We start from the raw sequence: 21,394 nt of genomic DNA, 5'->3' as shown, positions 1-21,394 counted from the left end.
TGGCTTAGAACAGTGATCCTCAGATCTCAGCCTCCTGAGTAGCTAGGATTATAGGTGTGAGCCACCGGCGCCCGGCGCCATATATCCTTCTTAATGTCAGTCTTAGAGTCTTGGTTATCCAAGCTTTGTAATGAGGTGTGTGTGTGTGTGTGTGTGTGTGTGTGTGTGTGTGCGTGCGCGCACGCGTGTGCGAGTGCGCATGCCCATACTGGGCTTGAACTCAGGTCCAGGTGCTGTCCCTTAGCTTTTCTAACCATTCTAGTTGTAAGCTTGTTAACTATTTTAATGATATTGACCTGCAAACAATTATATGGATTCATAGAACATGATGGCTTCGCCCACATGTATGTTAGCTTTTGGAAGTGGGACAATTGTTCATTAGAGGAGTTGAATGATTTATAAAGCTAGAGTGAGACCAGAAGTATCCAATCAACAAATGTAAAAATAACATGAGAGCCGTTCTAGATTGATTGCAAGATGACTATTATCTTGTCAATCAAAAGGTCATTGAACATCTTCATCTGTGGAAATGGGGCTGTACTAGTGACTTAACTCCCCTTTCAGAGGGATGAAGAAAAAATACTTTTAAACCTACAGCTGCAAGTTTCCTGCTATCTTTCTTTAAGATACAATTATCTTAGCCAAGCCTACAGGAGGATGACAGACCAATGTCTCTGATGCCAGTCTAAGTGAACCAGCTTCTAGAGAACCTGTCAGCAGACCATTTCTAGCAGGACCATCTTGTTGACCCATGGGTTCATGATAAACTTAAATATTCATGACTGTATGCCATTGGAGGGTTTTTTTGTCTTGTTTTGTTTTGTTTTTTGGTCGGTCGTGGGGCTTGAACTCTGGGCCTTGGTGCTGTCCCTGTGCTCTTCAGCTCAAGGCAAGCACTCTACTTCTTGAGCCACAGTGCCACTTCCAGTTTTCTAGTGGTTTGTTGGAGATCAGAGTCTCACAGACTTTTCTGCCCGGGCTAGCTTAGAACAGTGATCCTCAGATCTCAGCCTCCCGAGTAGCTAGGATTACTGGCGTGAGCCACCAGCACCCAGCTCTACTGGAGTTTTTGTTGTTGTTTTTCTAAAGCAACATGATTGGATATCAATAAAAGAATCAAGGGCAGGATAAGTAGTCAGGATCGAGCGGTTTGGATATGACATATGATATGGTGACTGAAAACAAGATGAATTTAGTACCTTGTAGACCCAAGGTCTACAAGGGATTCAATAAATATACATGGAATGGATTGAGGGTGGGAGATGGAAAAGCGATGGTTTTTAAGTGTCAGTACAAGATAAAACCACTTCAGATTCTGCTCTGTGAGATCATGTCTCATAAACATTTCTACCTTGATTCCTTGAATTTTTCCCTACAACTTTTTTTTATGCTTAAGATGATGTATTAGAGGGGTTACAGTTATATTAGTAAGGTAATGAGTACATCTCTTGTCAAACTTGTTATCCCTTCATTTTTCTCCTACTTTCCCTCCCCCCAACCCCACCCCCAAGTGGTACAGATCATTTCCAACATATTGTCTTGTGAGTATCACTGTTGCATTAATTCCCCACCTTGTCCTTTGTCTCCCCTTCCCTTCCCTAATCCAAACAAATGTATATTCAATACCAGAGTACGAAAATCAAATACAGTGACAACAGGGAATATACCATAGGGGGAAGAACATGCAAAAGAAACAAAACATCACATAGTAAATTAAAAACAACAACAACAAAGAAGAACCTTTTGTGTCAATGTCTTGGAGTTCATTTTGCTTAGCATCATCTTATATGGTCATATGTACAGAGCTATTGAGCTATTCTGCTCATCTGCTAAGATTATCCTAGACATGTGCTAATTATTGCAAATAAGTTGTCCTACAACTTCTATATGTATTAGTAACAAGCTATAGGGGATTCACCAATTGCATAACATTCCGTTGCAAAGAATGTTTTCATATGGTTTTGTAGGAAACTTTGGTTCACTTAGTTCAATGGAAGAAGAGTTCTTCTATTAGCATATTCTCTCAGTCTGTTCCCTTGTTTAGGATGCCAACTTGTTCTTATGTTTCCAGATCTCTATTTTCAGTTTGTCTATATTTGGAAAGAATCTTTGCTTGTACATTTGACAGCAACAAAATATTCTGCAGTGAGAAGTTTCAACAGAGCCTTAAACCACAACTTTCAAAAACTGTGCTCACTTCAGTTGGCTGAATAGTAACTTTTTAAAAAGCGAATGTGCTTTATTGTTATTATAAAGGTGATATACAGAGGGATTACAGTGACGCAAGTCAGGTAATGAGTACATTTCCTTTCATACAGTGTCTTCTGTTTCCTCACTCTCTCCTCCTTTCTGTTGAATAGTAACTTTTGAAAGATTGATAACTAACTAGCTGTTGTGTACTTTTTGGTCTATTTGTGTGTTGATTGTATATGTTAGCTAAATAAAGAGAAGCAAACCTATTTTCTAAAAATCTGACTCAGAGGACCAGAGATAGTATTCCTAAGAAAGGCAACAGACACTTCTTTGCCATGATTGTGGAGCTTATCCCAGGTAAATTTGGGGCCTCATTTTTAATTGCATCCTTGCTGAGGGACAGGCCTTTGATTAGGCTTCCTTGGCAGAACTGTCTTCCCTCACATGCCCTGACCATTCTAGACCCATCTAGATCAGCCCACCTAAGACATAGTGATCAGGAGCCAGGCTGCCTGAGTTCAAATCCTAGCTCCTTCATTTATTGATTGTGAATTCTTGGTCAAATTGTTTCACACTTCTGTGTGTCAATTTCCTTAGCCATCATATGGTGATAATAACAGTATCCCTCTCTTCAAATGAAATGATTTATTTACAGTGCCTTGTACAGAGCAGGTGTTGTTAGTGACTATGATCTGATAAATTAGTTGAGCTGATCATCAATTCATTTATATATTTTATGTGCATAATATTTGCTTGCATCTTGAAGTTCATTTTTCGACTCTTTATTCATAATTTCAAGTTGATGAAGAAATTTCAAGAATAAAGAGGATTATAAAAATCCAGGTGCTTGTGGCCCATACCTGTCATCCTAGCTACTCAGGAGGCTGAGATCTGAGGATTACAGTTCAAAGCCAGCCCAGGCAGGAAAATTCCTGAGACTCTTATCTCCAAATTAAACACCAGAAAATTGGAAGTAGTGCTGTGGCTCAAAGTGGAAGAGCACTAGCCCTGAGAGAAAAAGCTCAGGGACAGCACCCAGGCCCTGAGTTCAAACACCATGATAGGAGAGAGGGAGTGAGAGAAAAGAGAGAGAGAATATGAGAAAGAATATGAGAGAATATACAGCACCCACCAATCACTTGTTTGTATTCCTTTTATCTTTTTCTCTGTCTACAAATATGTCTCATATATTTATATACATACATATACATTTTTTCTGTATCATTTGAAATAAGTTGCATATGTAATGAATATTAGCCCTAAATATTTTTGAAGAGTAAAGATGTTCTCTTAGATAACTGCAATACCATCATTATCAAGCAACAAACAACATTGACAGGATACCTGTTAAGATCTAATGTCTATATTTCCATTGACCCAATAATGACCTTATGGCATATTTTTTCTTCTAGTATGGATCCAATTTGGGACCAGGTATTGCCTTTAGTTAATCTTTAATTGAAGACATTTGCCTATCCTTTCTTTGTCTTTCATTTTTCCACATGACTAGATTCAAAATATGCTCTTGCAGTATGCTACACAAGTGATGTGGTACCCTTCTCAGGGCAGAGAATCTGGATGCACAAATGTTTGCCTTCTTGGGGATAGTAATTTTGATTAGTCTGTCAATGTTTTATATGGATTTTTTGCAGTTATTATATAGTTTTTTTTTTACCATAAAAATGACTAAGCAATTGGTGAAGTCATATTTTCAGACTATACACATATCTTGATCCTTATCAGATCTCCCTCTTAGATATAATATTAATGATTCTTAACTTGACCTACTCTTTACTATGAAGTTCACCAATGGATGATTTTTCCAGTGTTAGCACTCACGCCATATTTACCAGTCAACGCTAAGTCTGCTGTAGGCCAAGGTCCTTCCTTTTACTATCAGTATTTGCAAATGGTAACTTTTCCTTAATGGTAACTGTTCTGATAAATTTGTTGAATTCATTGGGTATATAGCTTCTTTTCTTTATAAGGATTCATTAATTTCTTTTTCTTGGTTGTTGTTTGTTTGTTTTGATCCCAAATGGTTTGTAATTCCTTATCCCAATTATTGTGGTGCTCAGATTCTCCCAGATTTTCTTTTTGGCCAGTCTTGGGGCTGGAACTCTGGATTTGGGCTCCTAAGCTCCTTTTGCTCAAGGCTAGTGCTCTATCACTTGAGCCACAGTACCATTTCTGGCTTTTTCTGTGATTAGTTAGTGGTAAGAGTCTCATGGGCTTTCCTGCCTGGGCTGGCTTCAAACCAAGATCCTCAGATCTCACCCTCCTGTATAGCTAGGATGATAGGTATGAGCCACCAGCACTTGGCTTTAAAGATGTTTTTGAAGGTGGAATCTCAACTGGAAAGCTTTAGGTCACAGAAGAAAACTTGTTTGACTTGTTTCACTCAGACTGTTGTATCATTAAAGTAGCTGGGAGATTGTTTCACAGACCTGGTTCATCTTGCCTAATGGTCTCAAAGTCCTGGGTTGCCTTTGTTTTTTTTTTTTGTTTGTTTTTTTTTTACAAGTTCTAAGGACATTTGTTTATTGTAAACCTCCTGCCATTCTTTTGTAGTTGCTTCACAGAGAACTCAAGAAGAATGAATTCTCAAAGCTCATCCCTGCTGGGAGAGGCAAAGAAACATTGGCTGTTTCATGAGGAGTCCCAGTTTCTTATGAAGAGAAGCATCTTTGGCCAAATTACAGCATGGTGCCTTCTTTTCTTGTCCCAAGGGATATTTTACTGGAAAGCAGATGCTACGCTAGTAGAAAAACACTTGGTAATGTGGTATACTATCATATCATTCTTGCTTTTTTATTGTATCACAAGATTTATTTGGCACATAAAAGTTGTTTTCTTTTGATAGAATGTCCAAGGTTGTTCCTAAATTTCTATGTTAGAAAGAATTGATCTTTTCCTACAGTCTGTAGATTTACAGTGAGTATTTTCTGATCTCAAAAAAAATTAGAAAAGTTGCCTTTTTCTTAAGATTTCCATTTAATGAAAACAGCTGACATTCTACCAGCACTGGTTATGTACATAAGCTTGACATAAATACTGCAAGTTACACTATCTCATTTTTACAATATCTCATTTTTCCAGATGAGAAAACTGAACAGGAGAATAAGTAGTTCATCCACATTCCTACAGTTAGCGGCCAAGGTAGCTTCAAACCTAGTCTAATGCCTATGCTTTCAGCACCATACAGAGACTGACAAAGAGGGTTATTCATTCTTGAAACTTTTTACCTACCTCACATAATGAATGAACACAACAAGCAGGCATCCCAGGTAGAAGGACAAGAAGATGAAGACAATGAAAAGGCTGGATTTCACATACACGGATCCTGAGGACAGAGAAATAACCTTGGTCAGTAGTCCTCAGGAATAGGAGGACTATGTTTGGGGCATGACAGCTTAAAGAAGACACCTTTCTCTTTCTCCATCATCCTCACACACCTATTCTCTGAGTGTCTGTCTTTCCCTGTCATCTCTGTCTCTTTTTTCTTTTCTTTTCTGAGAAAGAAAACACAATGTGGCATAGGTTACACAGCCTTCACTTTATAATTCACCTGCCTTCTTCCTCCAGAGTACTGGGATTATAGGTATGTTCTGCCACCTCCAGCTTAATTCATTTTTAAAGCCCAAGAAACTTTCATTTAAAATGGCAAAGCTATGGAAGATCACTCAGATGTTATTCACTAGCTGCTGCCTTCTTAGTGATGATTTCTAATGGGAGCTGTGAAGGAACTGTTATCTACAGTAGAATGGGTGTGTAGAATTGAATCTACACTCATCCTCAAAGGAAAGTAGAGTCCTTGGCCTCATGCTAGGTAAGCATTCTACCATTAAGACATATGGTTAGCGTGCGCCTTTCTTTGAATTTCTTAGGATGATACCCTCTGAGAGAATGCCGTTAGTATTGAATGTTCTAAAAGATTTCCCGACAGCATTTTCCACATCAAACTCTAGAGCCAACACTAACCTTCAACAGAAGGAATGATGGTCACCTTTAAGTTCTTGGTTCGTTGTAGATTCCATGTCTGATTCTCATTTTCTAGCAAACAAAACAGGAAACAAGGTATAGGCACTATAAGTTAGATATTAAGTTCGTGTCTTGTCTTCTGAACAATTCTACAAGAATGTCCACAATCAACTCTGCTTGTTGAACAAGAACTGGCAGGAAAACCCTTGTTCCAACCTTTCAACAATCTAACATTGGTGATTACAGCTTTCAGTTTGGCCTTTACTTGGATGCATTTTGACGGATATGAGTGAAATGAGAGTACTGCCTTCTTTCTCCACTAGGGAGGGGTTTGACCCTTTTGGCATCTATAGGTGTATGAAGAGACAAGGTGCAAAAACAGAAAGCTATTTCTTCCTTTAGTTTGCTTTCTATTCTAGTCAGTAGAAATTTGTGTTTTTGTTACCTAGTCACCAAAGGACTTGTAGTTAATCAAGGAATATTAGACACTGGTCAAATTCTAGAGTTACATAGTATACTAACAGAAATGTTAACTAAACACCAAGCAAGCCATGTTATACTCACTGATAAATGCCCACTGAGTTGGTGACATGTGGCTCATCTATGTTTTCAGTAGCCCAGGACATTCATAAGTTATTCACCTATCTGTAGATGCCTAAGATTCTACCCCTCATCACTGTGAGAAAGTTATGTTTTTACTGTCTTGTGAAGTGCCGTTCTGGCAACTGGAATGGTGAAACCTAAACTCCACTTGTACATCTTTGTGGAAATGATGATGCCTTGGGAAAGTGTGTAAGATGTTACTGCACAGTGGCAAATATTTGCTGAGTAAAGGATCTGCTGTATAGTGAACTATGTGGCCTGAGGGACTCTAATACTTTTATATCAAGTTGAAATGTTCTAATTGGAGTTTGCAGTACCAATGATATCCTTAAGTTTATTGCTTTTCATTGTGTTTTTATTTTCCTTTGAGTGTGTCTCTCAGGACTGTCTTTCCATTGCCGATGAGCCATTAGAGAGAACATGCTGAACTTTTGGTTTCCCTTTGTCTCCTTTCCTCACTATGTCTTACCTTGGATGAAGAATGATCCTCCGCAGGCATAATCTTCAGGTTTGATCACAAATACCACGAAGAACTGCTCGTCTGGAAAATCCTTCTTCTGTAGGAAATAGCAATCTTAGGCAAGATATGAAAGACAGAGAAGGGAGAAAGCGCAAGGCGGGGATGGGAAGGGGGTGTCCATAGTTGAGGCCATGATGTCGAGCTTGTAGCTGGTATACATGACTAGAATGTGTTTAGTTGCTTCAAATGGGTCTGCTAAACTTCATCCTAAATTGCCACTCACACCCCCAACAAATAGATTGGAATCTTCAGGCCTTTTCTCTAAGAAATCTCTCAGATATATGTCCCTCTATACTATGGGCTTCCTAAAATCCCCAAGGAGAGAAGATCCACTGGCAGAATAGCATTGTTCACAATTACCCAATACCCATATTACCCACAACCCAATTACCCATAGCAATCCTGGTTTTTAAGCCAACCAGGAAGGAAGGAGGTGTAAGGGAGACACCAGCTAGAAATCTCTTTTGGATGCTGATCCAGCGATATACACTATCAAGTCAACATTCCCACTGACAATAGTGATGACAAAGCCATGTCTCACCTGTAGCGTGATGGCAGCTTTCTTGGTCATAGACTGATAGACACCATTAAACTCCACATTGTGGTCAAGGTCATACACAGGGCACTATAGCATCCATGAGGAGTAAAAAGTAAACAGTTCTTCATGTTAATTAGTGAGTTAGTTAAATTAAATTAATGAACTACATTCTATTAGGGCCCTTCCACCTGGATCACAGAGCAAGAGAATCTCATTAAACCAGGATCCAGAATGTTTTCTGCAAAATAGCGATGAAAACATGGTGGCTTGTCCTCTAATGTCAAGGTCGCTTTTATAATGAAGAAAACTATGAAAAGGTTGTCTTAAAATATGCAACATATTTCCCATGTTGTTTTTAGAATACCTTCTGAGCTAGAAAGAACCATTACAATAAAAATTTAAAAAGAACAAACAAGCTTCCATTCTCTTTTTCTCATGGGACTCACAACTTAGTCTTCTTAGTCAGGTGTGATAAATCATCGCTCCTCTGTTTCTTCTTTCCTTGGTTTTGGTGAGCAGTTAACTGTTCTTCCTCTCTCTGTCTTCCCGCCCTTCCCGCCCCTCTGGTTTGAACTCATCATACAGATTGCCCTCTCATGTGCAGAAGATATTAGGTTTTTTTTTGTTTCATACTTTGAGGGGAGATACATAGTAAGAAGATGTCAGAGTTATCCTCTCTCTTTTTTTATTCTAGGATAATATAGTCTTATGCATTAAAAGGTGGATAAGTATCAGCACTTACCATGATGTTCTGGACTGAGACAACAGAACATGGATAAGCCATTTCAGACACCACTTTAATGATAACTGAATCTACTTCTTTGGGAAATTTGTATAGAAAATACTGAAATAAAAGAGAGACGTAATTTATTAATGTTACAACATTGTTCACAGTTATGAGCTCAAACTGTTGTAACATGCCTCAGCTATTAACATGCCTCACTATTAAGCATACAATTTACATACATATCTCAATCAATCTTCATTCTTTGAGTCAACCATCTTCTCACTCACAGTGAACAACTAACTGCTTGGCAGAGGGCTCTATGCCAGACTTCAGGAAATATAAGGCAACATAGCCCTTCACACAGTGTTACTATTCCATTTCATGGTATGGCCATTTCTTTTCCAATTAAACTACACTACACTTCATTCCATTTCCTACTTGAGAAGTTGTATAGCACCATTGGTGTCTTCCACTCCCTACTCCACAGCCTTTAATTTAGGAGTATGCGCAGAATAGAATGAGACATTTATTTCCTTGTGATCATCGTGAAACATAAAGGTCTCTTGGAAAAACAGATAAACCTGTTCTTCAAGAATTTTGACTACTTTCTTATCAGCAAGAATTACCCCTATGTTAATCTTTTCCTGGACTTTTGGCTAAAGAATCCATTGCCTAGTTAGACTATATTAACAAGATATTTAGATTCAAAGACTCAGTCTGATATCTAGCTTCTGAGACACATTCACAAATTTTGGTAAGCAGGGGTATCTCTGAAATTACTTCTCAAATATCACAAGCAAAGACTTTATAATAGAGAGAGGTTATACCAGTTACCTGTATATATTCTAAATCCATCAGAAAAAAGATATTTGCTCTTAAGTTTTAAACATGTCACTAATAAGGAGGAAAGGGGAAATCTGATCAAGAATTATGAATGTGGTAGTTGGATGGGAAGCTATGTCAAGTTTATACTTGAAAAGTTAAGCCAGGCAACAGTGGCTCATGTCTATAATCCTAGCTACTCAGAAAGCTGAGATCTGAGGATCGCAGTTCAAAGCCAGCCCAGGCAGGAAAGTCTGTGAGACTCTTATCTCCAATAAACCACCAGAAAACTAGAAGTGGTGCTGTAGCTCAAGTGGTAAGGCACTAGCCTTGAGCTGAAGAGCTGAGGGACAGTGCTCAGGCCCAGAGTTCAAGCCCCATGACCGACCCCCCCCCCCCAACAAAAAAGTTGAAGAAATTGACACAAACAAGACTGATATCCTAAGACTTTAATAACTCTCTCACTTATTAAAGAGAAGCAAAACATGTTCAAATTTAATTTGTTATTCCAACATCCCTTTGGTACTTCTGCCTTGAGAACCAGTGCAATAAAAATAGAATGTAATCTTCATAATCTGAAGGTTTCTGATGGGGAAAGATTATTTTATGCTGCTGTCTGGAAGTCCCTTCATAAAGATGGGAACACCACAAATACAAAGTTTGATACATATAATTTAGGGCTCTTCAAAAGGTGAGGAGTCCAAATCCCTCTAGGATGTCAGGGAACCCTTCTTTGCCATTCAAGGGCATTACTGTGATTATTCTTTGCAATTATGAGCATCATATATATATATATATATATATATATATATATATACATATATATATATATATATATATATATATACTGATTTTGCATAAGCATTTGTCAATTACTGAAACCTTGTCAACATGCCAGAGTATTACTACTCTTTTTTTTTTTTGTCGGTCTTGGGGCTTGAACTCAGGGCCTGGGTATTGTCCCTGAGCTTTTGTTCTTAAGACTAGTGCTGTATCACTTTTTTTTTTTTTGGGTCCAGTCGTGGGGCCTGAACTCTGGGCCTGGGTGCTGTCCCTCAGCTCTTCAGCTCAAGGCGAGCGCTCTACCACTTGAGCCACAGCACCACTTCCAACTCTTATTTATCTCTAAGTTACCAAAACTCCAAATGAATGTTTTTGATCCCTGCCCTAACAATGTACTTTCATTACAAAGAAGCAAATGGCAATCACTCAAAGAAAAGGCTAGAATTTAGGTGAAAAATCACCATGTGTGCTCTGAATATCTATCCAGTTTCTGTGACCAGTCAGTGCTGCTGCCTGTTTCTATGTATAGAAGTAGAGGAAGACAAAGATTGATGTAGGTTGTCTGAGAACTCACTCTGTCTGAGAACTCACTTATTTGGGTGAGTATGTAAAAACAGAAACTCATTTCTACAACCAGAGGATACAAAATATAGGCCAAGATGGGAACTGTTAAGAGAAAAGCAAGAATTTCACACATATCAAAGACATTAGGTTTTATTAATTTGTTCTAAGTATATTTCAACTCTAGTTTGGAGTTTGTATACAAATTATTTATATGTCAATAGTTACAGACTATTTAAAATAAAAAGAAGCCATAATATGCTTTATCACTGATTTTCAGTGACCTCATATTTGTTCTAGCTTTGCACAAGGATTTATCCTTTCTCTATTTATAGTAAAAGTTGTTACCCCACCCCCTTTTTTAGGTGCCTCCATTGCATCTAGTAACAACTAGAGCTTTCTAAATATTACCTGAATAAAGGCTCAATGCATGTCAAGGAAAACAGATCATGGCCTGTGGTCCTTTCCTGCCACTGGGCGGCAGTGTGTGTGCTGGAGTGACTTTCATTGAAAGCGGGAAACGGAACTCTTATAAAGCAGTGTTGGCCTTTTCTGCTTGTCCTAGACATATAGTAGTTATTGCAAATAAGTGAAACCATGGATTTGAACCCCAAGATAGGGACACAAGAGGTTTTATCTTTCTTGCTGCTGTTTTTAATGTACGTATAGTGTACTGTGTGATTTTTGTTTGTTTCTTTTTTACGTTCTTCCCCTCATGGTATAACCCCTGTTTTCACTGTATTTGATTCTGGTGCCCTGCATCTTGTATACACATTTTTCTTATTTGGAGAGGGGAAGGGAAATAACCAAATGCTGAAATGAGGATACAGGCTGACCCATTGTAACAATGAGATGTACAAGACACTGTGTTGAAAACGAACTTTACAGCTTGAGAGAGAAGGAGGAGGGAGAAGTTGGGGAGGTGGGGAGGGAAGGGATGGATGGTAGGGGAAAGACAAAGGAGAGGGTGACAACACTCAATAGGAAATGTACTCATTACCTTCCTCATATAAGTATAACCCCTTTGTACACTATCTTTACAATAAAAAATATATATTTAAAAAAAGCAGTGTTGGGCATGGGGATGTGGCTCGGTTCATAGATCGTAAGGTCTATCACTGCAAAACAAAAATAGGAATGTGTTCATAAAGATCTGGGACAGTTGATTTGCATGTATATTTCCCAATTTGCTGTATAATAACATCACTTTAGTAACTTGAAGTCAGCCATGGTAGAGAAAATATACCCCAGGAACAGGCAGAAACTATAAATCAGGGCTTTCTCTTTGAGAACTAGTTGTTAAAATATGTAGCATGCCAGCATTACAGCAACTGTAATAGAATTACAACAAACCAGGCCAAAAACTAAGTAGCCATTTATGACCAAAGGTATGTCAAAGAGCCTACAGAAAATTCACAATAAATATCAAGCAATACACAAACATGTTTAAAAGTTGCTGTTGTGTTCATTTTTTTCTTTCAGAAGCCATGAAAGACAAAAGAAAAGTAGGAAGAAATCAACGTTTTCCTGTCTTTATTCTCTTTATGATTGTGGTATAATGAGGAGCACATCCAAAATAGCTAATTCTCCTAATAGTATTTTTTTATCTGTATTCCTGCTCTCTATTTTTCTTTTCTTTATCTTTTTCTTTTTTGTAGTACTGGGTTTGAACTAAAGACCTTGTATTTACTAAAGAAGTACTGTACCATTTTGAGCCATACTCCCCAACTGTCCTGTTCTTCACGACAGGGAAAACTAAATTTATTGCACCAATAATATTGTAAAAAATTTAAATTGTTTCCTCTTGTATTTTTACAACAATTATTGGTACATCTATCTGCCATCATATCTTCATTCCTCCCCCTGCCAACCCCAGCAGGCCAAAAGAACAGAACTTGAATCTTTAACTTTGTTATTCTGTGTCCCCTGCTCCTAGGTCAGTCTTAACACGGAGTCTGGAACATGGTAGGCACAACATGATTTGCTTAATAAGAGATTGTACCAAAGAGCAAATATCATATCTCTCATTTGATAGCAATTAAGGTGATGAAGATTAAATGTCCTGTCCAAAATCCCAGTAACATGAGCAACAATCTAGAATCCAAATCTATGTCAAACTGAGAGATCAAAGACTGCACCACAGGCTGACTCTCCCCATTAGCATAATTTCTGTGAGTAAAACCAACAGGTGGGCTCTTGACCACTTACCTGAGGTTGAGAGGGGCTGGCAGTGAAGTGAAAGGCATTATTTGTCCTATGAAATGAAAGTGGGAAAAATAAAAGTGGAAGTTAGCACCCAAAAGATGATGGGATGATCTCTACAAACCAGTCCTTAGGGAGAGATGTATGTTTTTGTCCTAAGGGATTTTCCAAATTGCCTATCACACCTACTAAAATTCTTCTTCAAGATTTTTTCCTCCGTGGCTTAGGCCTTTTAAGGCCTAGTTTTTATTTGTACTCACTTTCCAAACAGAAATACATAGTGACATATGATTATGAGAGACTTTAAGACAACAGTGCTCCAGGCTCTGCAGAAAAGGGAGTACACAGTTAGCATAAATCTACAGCACTCTGTGGAGGGAATATGTGGGAAATCATTCAAGACACTGGGAGACAGGGGAAAGCAGTTCTCTACAGCTTTGTAAGGGCTACTGTTGGGCTTTTCTCTTTCTAGCTCTTGCCACATCACTTGTTGGCCTTGTAGTTCACGCACACAGGTCGGCTGCACTGCTATTCCCAAGCAAATTGAGATGCTGTATCACTCAGCAATGGGCGCTTCTCCCTGAGCTGTTGGGAGCTGGAGCCTAAATTTCTGAGATAACTTACCATCTTTGTTCCCTGGGGCTTCTGTCCTGAATTTCCTTTATATAAAAAATCAGTCTCAGGGCTGGGAAGATGGCTCAGTGGTAGAGCGCTTGCCTTGCATGCATAAGGCCCTGGGTTTGATTCCTCAGCACCATATAAGCAAAAAGAAAAAAGCCGGAAGTGGCGCTGTGGCTCAAGTGGTAGAGCGCTAGCCTTGAGCTGAAGAGCTGAGGGACAGCGCCCAGCCCCAGAGTTCAGGCCCCATGACTGGACTCCACCCCCCAAAAAATCAATCTCTTTGCAGGGTACTGTGAGAGCCCCCAAAAGCCAAGCTGTGAGGCCCCTAAGGATTGGGAGGATGGAATGCCTCCTCCCAACATGAACTCTCAGAATGCTGAGAGTTTCCTGAAAAGGTCAATTCGGGTCCAACTTGGTAGGAAATTCAGATTTCTATTCTGGGTGTATGTTAATTCCACCCCAAACTTTCTGGGGCTTTAGGGACAGTTATAAGCCTATGCCAATTGTAAGTCCTTTCCTGCTTACATCTACTTCTTAAGCTAAAGAAAGTTATTTATCACTGGAATAAGATTCTACTACATGACTGGTGCTTGTGACTTCAAAGATATCGAGTAAGAGTGTATCACATGATTGGTGCTTGTGACTTCAAGAATAGTGTGACCTCACTTTCTGCACACACACCCCTGTATCCCACTCAGTAAATACCTTGTAAAATATACCTGGGGCGCTTGAAGCTGGTGGAAGGCTGCTGGCCCCTGATGCCCCAAACCTCAGTTCCATGGTCTGGTGGTTTCTGTCGGTCACAGCAGATCACAGGCTGTGACTCCCACCTCTCTTTAATCCTAGCTACTCAGAAAGGCTGAAATCTGAGCATCCCGGTTCAAAGGCAGACTCCTCCCCCTCTCCCCAGAGAAGCCTGTGACACTCATCTTCAATTAACAGACAGCTGGAACTGGTGCTGTGGCTCACAGTGGTAGAGTGCTAGCCATGAGCAAAAGAGCTCAGGGACAGCATTCAGGCTCTGAGTTCAAGGCCCACCAAGGAAAAAATAAACAAATTTAAAAAATAAAAATAAAAGAATGGGCTGGGAAGGTGGCTCAGTGGTAGAGCGCTTGCCTTGCAAGCATGAGCCCCGGGGTTCAATTCCTCAGCACCATATAAGCAAAAAGAAAAAAGCCGGAAGTGGTACTGTGGCTCAAATGGTAGAGCGCTAGCCTTGAGCTGAAGAGCTGAGGGACAGCGCCCAGGCCCAGAGTTCAGGCCCCACGACCGGAACCAAAAAATAAAAAATAAAAATAAATAAAAAAATAAAAGAATTAGTTTTTAAAATTTAATATTCTTCTAGAAAGAGCAATAGAGACATAGAAGCAAAATAAGTAGAATTAAAGGTGTTATTTAGGAATTATGAAATTAGAACACAATTTATCAAAGCAAGAACTATGAGATAGTTTGTCCTTGAGCTGGGCTCAAAGTTTAGTTCACAGCCATGGATACAAGTTTTATATGTACACTTTGGACAAAAATCCCCATGCATGTGGAGGGTTGTTTCTGCTGAAATTCGGTTGAAAACTTTTGATCTTAAGCTTTCTAAAGAAGCCAAAATTAATGTCAAACCCAGTTGTATGTCAGCTTCAGAGAGTCCACAGCGAGGCCAGGACCTGCAGTGCTGTGTGTGGTCTGGGGGGAGTTCTTTCAGCAGTCTGGGGAATGTGACCTGCGGTTACCAGGGCAACACAAGACCTTCAACCAACCCTCTTGTTGTTAGGTCAGAGGAACACAGAAAGAGACACACACAGAGATATCTTGGCTAGCCACAGACAGCATGACATTTCCTGAAGCAACCTGTGTTCTTTGGCCAGAAATTTGATCCTTTTTTTTTTTTTTTAATTCCCTTCCCTATCATTTGAGTTTTAATTGTAATACTGAAATCTGCAGACACCAGTTTGTGGTTTCTGTTTTTTTTTCTTGTTCTATGTGTTAGTGCAATGCACACAACTTTGAAAGCATATTATTTATCTTTAAAACTATTGCATGTGAGTGCTTTGTTTCTCGTGAAGCCAACAGTATGTGCAAAATAAATATTATGTCTGTTGGGGATGGATCAGACATTCTGCTTCTTCCTGCACAGCCCCTAGCAGGGGTGGGGAAGGTTTATTTTATCAAGCGTCACTAGCCAACAATCACAGAGCTAAAACTCAAAGGTACGTTTAGCTTTAGAGAAAGAAGAATCAAACTCTTAATTTATTTGCTTAAAAAATTAAGAACAAGAGAGTCCATAAGATAGAAGAAAAAGAAAGAAGAGATGGGAAGAAGGATTGGGTGGAAAGAGAGACAGGACACAAGTTCAGTGGCTTAGAGGGGAGTTCCACAGAGGACCATCCTATATGAGCAAGCTCCTAACACAGGGCATGGATCTTTCAAACTCCATTTTGTTTGTTGAAGGAAATGATATCCTATTATTCCTGGACTACGGACTCCAGAAAATGATTCTCTCTTATCTCCAGCCGGCCATCTGTCACAAGTTCCCTTCATCAGCTCAAGCTTCCGATCAGTTCACTGGTTAACCCATCCCCTCCCTACCCTCTAGGCCCCTGTATAACCTCTGCACTCACCATTAAATCCTACCCTTTCCACTCTTCTCTGAGACTTTGCTTCTACAAATATCCAGCTCCCCTCCTCATTTAATCTGCCATGCTACTCTTTCCTTAAGAAAGAGACTCTCATCTCAACTACATTTAAAAAAAATTAACAAACTACTCCAATAAAATTTCTCTCTCCTTCTTGTTTCTCCCTCCATTGAGGTCATTCTGTACCATCCTTTCCTTCATAAAACCCAGATGTTCCTATCATCTTCTGGATTTTTGGGTGACTAGCAATGCTGGTAGAACCGCAGAGGGGGGAAACACACGTCTCAGCTATCATCTTTTCTCAGCCTTACCTTGGTCTAAAAAAAAGTCCTAGTAATGCTCTCAGTGTCTGCTGCTGAGACTCGGTCATATTATAAGAGGTGCCAACCAGAAGCAATGTGACAGAATAGATTTGCAGTTTCACCAAACACAAGTCATTCATTAGCACTTGCACAGAACTGTGACCCCATGACTTTAGTGTTACAGAATTCAGTTCTCCAAAGGGTCTAGTTACCTCATCAAAAGCCACCCCTATGATTCCTGTACATTGTCACCGGGTGACAGTGACAGATAAAAGATACCAATGAGTAAGGGCCACGCATCTCTGAAAGTTCAGAGAAGTGCACGATTATTGGCATCAAGTACAATTCCTACATGGTTTTGTTTCTACCAATTTTTAAATTATTAAGTTAAACTTATTCATCATATTTAGAAAGTGCTTTAGCGGCTGGGAAGGGGGCTCAGTGGTAGAGTGCTTGCCTCACATGCATGAGGCCTGGATTCAATTCCTCAGCACCACATACACAGAAAAAGCTGGAAGTGGCACTGTGACTCAAGTGGTAGAGCACTAGCCTTGAGCTGAAGAGCTCAGGGACAGCACCCAGGTCCAGAGTTCAAGCTCCACGACCGACAAAAAAAAAAAAAAAAGTGCTTTTAGGGTAGTGATTCGCAACACTGGCTATATTTAAGGAACTTAAAAAAAAGTGTGTATGTATATATAAATGTGTGTGTGTGTGTGTGTGTGTGTGTGTGTGTGTACACCAGTGTCTAAGCTTCCCTGCTAGAGATTCTGATTTCATTGATCTGAGTGGGTCTTATCCACCAGAGAATATGTTTCCAATTGGTTTCCTGAGGAGGTGGGGGAGAAGAGAGTATTCTTTGCTATTAAGATAATCACAACATCACAATATTAATGGAGAGACTTGGAGCAGAAAGCTGTGGATGCTTTAATTTTATGGGAAGTCATTCGTCCATTTATCCATCCATCTTGGTGGGTATTTCTCCATGTCAACGGTATAGAGAAGAGCAAGATAAAAATTTAATTCTTATTAACAACTCCACTGGCTACAGACCTTTTTATAAACATCTCTAGAAAAACTTAGAGCTATATAATAGAACATTCTGATCAGATAAACTGCAAAAGAAAATGGCATGTACTATTTAAAGTAGTCTTATGTTTTAAAGAATTGATTTTTTTATTGAAATATAATAAAATATAGAAAGTACATATGTTAGAGCATATATCTGAAAGAGTTATCATCAGGTAAACAAAGCCATTATACTTATTTCTTATTCAATATCTAATATCACAGAATAGTTTGCCTGGCTTTATATGTTATATGTAATATAATGCATTGATTCCATATATATAATATATATTATATTGATTCCATATATACCATGTGTCTATACATATGGAATCAAATATACATATATGGAATCAAATAACATGCATTTCTTTTGTCTGGCTGCTTTTGCTCAGCACTGTAAGACCTATTCTGGTAGTCAGTTATTTCAATAGCTTGTTCATTTTTACTCTTGTTTATATTCTACTACTAAATGCCACAATTATGCACAATCATGGGTGGATAACTAAAAGTGGCATTGTGTCATTGGGTCGTTCAAATTCTCACACTTTGGTGTTGTAATGGAATCTCATTTTCAATTTAATAATTTATCCTGCTAGCTAAGGAAGATGTGTTATTGGTCTGTATGGAAAGCTTCTTTGGTGAAGTGTCCAAGCATAATGCCTATTTTGTTTCAGTAAGGTTGCTAGTTTGTCTTATATTTAAAACAAAACAAAATGAAACAAAAAAAAACAAACTCAGGAACATAAACAATAAGGGTCACTCCAGAGAAGGAAAAGAACCACATTCTTATCTACATTCCTAAACTGGAAGGAGCAAACTGATAAGGACAACCAAACAAGCTTAGTGTTTTCCTTAATGAGGAAACAAAACTTCCTTCAAGTGTATGGTCATGGTTAGCCATAGTCACTGCCTAACGCTCCAAGTCAGCAGTAACTCTCACCTGAAGTACATAGAGAACTGGTTTCTCACTCAAACCCCCAAGCAGATATACCTATGGGGTCATTCTGTCTTTTATTTGGCACCAGCTGCTACCCCTTCCCCCTTTCACAGATTAAGGCCTTACTGGGCAGGAGACTTCAGAATTAATATGCTAAGTGGCTAATTTCCTTGCACAGTGCTAATCTACATGGACAGAAGCACAACTGAACATCCACAGACACAGAAGACAACACACAGAGAAAGGCCACGGGTCCTACTTACTGGAGCTGGAAGTGCTTGATCTTGGTGACCAGCAGTTTGTAATGGGCACCAAGTGGTGCCATGGATGCAACATCTACAAAGATCAGTTGCTGCAAAGGTCCTGTTTTGTTTGTTGCTGTGGAGGGACATAAGGTGCGGCTGACTTCCTGGTAGTTGTAGCTCCTCTGGTATCTGAAGCAACAGTGGGCAATGGCAGCAAGAACAAGAAGTCTCAGTGAGCACACAGGAAAGCCTTTCCATGCTACGTCTGTACAAATTTGCTTTCTAGTACTTTATGCTCTGACCAGGTCACTTAGCAACATCCACTATGATTACACTCAGTCACCTTCCTAATTCACTGAGGAAAAGTATGAACTTCTAAGAGGGGAAACTGCCCTGTTCAATTACCAGTTCATTCTATTTTTCTACCCTTTGATTTTTTTTTTTTGTTAAAGGTAAAGAAAACCCTGGATCCAAGTTAAACTTGACAGAATTAGTATTTCAGTCCTCAAATTCCTAAACAGTGTGTGTGTGTGTGTGTGTGTGTGTGTGTGTGTGTGTGTGTGTGTGTGTGTATGTGTATTGGGACTAGAGATCTGAACTCAGGGCCTCATGCTTGCTAGGCTGCTTGCAATACTACTGAGCTGTATTCCCAACCCTCCCCAACCCTTTGAGAATGATGTAATACCATACATGCTGCCCACTTCCATATGCCTTGGATGCTTTTCTCTCTTATTTTTTAATGCTCACAAGGCCTCAGAAAATTCACCTCTGCAAAAAATATGAGGCTAGGAACTTTACTATTATTTTTCACTGTAGTATCCCAGCACTTACTGCTTAGTAGTGCTCTCTACAGGGTAGCAAAGATGTGTACATGGCGGATATGTTGAAGAATGAGGTTGATGTTTCTTATTCGTGTTGACTGTTGGGCCTCATTCACTGAAAGGCTACAAAGTGACCCACTTTTAAAAAACATTTTAGTAGAGTGATAGCTTGTAAAGTGGTGTAAAGTTCTTCCAGGTGCTTAAAACTAAGTAGAATGGTCATCTGAAATTTTGAGGGGATGGGAATCGAGCAGCTTCATTTGGCATGCAACATATCTCAGCGTTCTCATGTCTGATTTCTCCATCTGCTTCATAAAAATCAACGGATGTCTATCTAGGTCATTGAAGAAAATCAAATGAAGTGAAAATGTCTGGGAAAGACCACTTACAGTCCTTGGAAGAGCAGAGGAACTTGCCAGGACAGCACCTCTTTCTGCTGGCGAACCACAACTAGGACTGGGTAGTCAAGGTTCTCCGAGGAACTGTTCACATGCACACGTACGGCGGTCACCTGTGTGAGAAGACAGAAAGAAGTAGTGCGAGCGCACACACGCACGCGCGTACACACACACACACACACACACACACACACACACTCACACCTTCACTTAGGAAAAGTGATTCCTGACATTGCATCTCCTGATCAGAGACGCCAAATGTTCCAGCTGTTTCTTCTCATTAGTCTCGAAACAACTTTGACTACTTTGAAACTGTCCCCAGGGAAACTAAAAAACATTGATAACAGGTTCCAACCTGCCAAAATTCTGATTCAGTTGCTTTGGAGGGAAGCCAATTAAGGAAATTTTCAAATAGTAGGCTGAAGAATTTGAATACAGTGGTTAATAGAAAGGTTTTGAGAAGCCCAGAACAGAAAAAGAACAATATTGATATCCTTCCTTATAATTTGAACATAAATATAAGTATCTAAATCCACCTTCCTCAAATTACCTTATACAACCCTCACCTCCAACAAACTATAATGTTGTTTTAGTAAACCATTCTCTATTTCAAACCAAATGATTAAGGCTTGTTTTATTACGGCCTCACTGATGGTCTATTCTTCCTACTGACAAACAGGATGCTTTCCAGGAGCAGGTGGTCAGGGGTCAAGCTCTTCTTTTTGCTCTGACAGGAAAGAATCTTTTCTATCAGCAACTCTGTGGCTTCTTCTGAACCCTTGTCAACCAAAGATTTAATCTTGTCACAGCTGTTTCAAAGCTAAGAAACTGGACTTTGCTCCTAGGGCTGGATGGTTTGGTGTTTTCCTTCAATTTTTTTTTTTTTTTTTTTTATAATACCATGGGCAATGGGGAAGAGAACAAAAAAGAAAGGCAAGGTAAATTTTGATCTTTACATGATTTTTTTTCTTTTTTTGCTTGTTTCTTAAAAACTTCTTTATTAGTTGAAAATAGAGCTAGATAAATTGAAAAGAAGGGTAAGGTGGGAGAGATGGGAGAGAATGATGGAAGGGGTGACATTAATAAGATATATTCTGCTCATCAATTGATCTGTTTAATTGAAACTCCCTTGTACAGCTACTTAAAGATAATAAAAATATTTTACAAATAAAAGAAAAATAAAATTAAAAACCTTTGTTAGGGGAAAGAAACAAAATTCTCTAATTAAATTCTTTTTTATGTTTTATTGTTATTATAAAGGTGATATACAAAGGGGTTACAATTACATAAGTCAGGTAAAAGGATTATTGATTGATTCATTGATTGATTGCTGGTCCTGGAGCTTGAACTCTGGGCCTGGGTGCTGTCCCTGTGCTTCTTTTGCTCAAGGTGATCACTCTACCACTTGTGCCACAGCACCACTTCCAGCTTATTTGAGTAGTTTA

The 21,394-nt window shown here is 39.2% G+C and overlaps 1 protein-coding gene across 1 annotated transcript in view; it reads right to left on the bottom strand.

Annotated features, from left to right (window-relative positions):
* The window catches only part of Sidt1 (SID1 transmembrane family member 1), an 85,324-nt gene that overhangs the window by 31,200 nt on the left and 32,730 nt on the right, over window positions 1-21,394 (bottom strand). The window contains exons 2-9 of the mRNA XM_042676870.1: window positions 19,941-20,062; window positions 18,749-18,919; window positions 12,937-12,982; window positions 8,578-8,679; window positions 7,839-7,922; window positions 7,247-7,334; window positions 6,175-6,246; window positions 5,443-5,536 (exon numbers count right to left, since the gene is read on the bottom strand). Coding sequence (XP_042532804.1) covers window positions 5,443-5,536; window positions 6,175-6,246; window positions 7,247-7,334; window positions 7,839-7,922; window positions 8,578-8,679; window positions 12,937-12,982; window positions 18,749-18,919; window positions 19,941-20,062 — 779 coding nt within the window. The remainder of the gene's footprint in view (window positions 1-5,442; window positions 5,537-6,174; window positions 6,247-7,246; window positions 7,335-7,838; window positions 7,923-8,577; window positions 8,680-12,936; window positions 12,983-18,748; window positions 18,920-19,940; window positions 20,063-21,394) is intronic.

Source organism: Dipodomys spectabilis, unplaced genomic scaffold, assembly GCF_019054845.1.
Source record: "Dipodomys spectabilis isolate Male_0828 unplaced genomic scaffold, ASM1905484v1 ptg000032l, whole genome shotgun sequence".
NCBI classification, from domain to species: Eukaryota; Metazoa; Chordata; class Mammalia; order Rodentia; family Heteromyidae; genus Dipodomys; species Dipodomys spectabilis.
The sequence above is the reverse complement of the archived record's forward strand: the minus strand, read 5'-3'. Positions and strand labels throughout refer to the sequence as shown.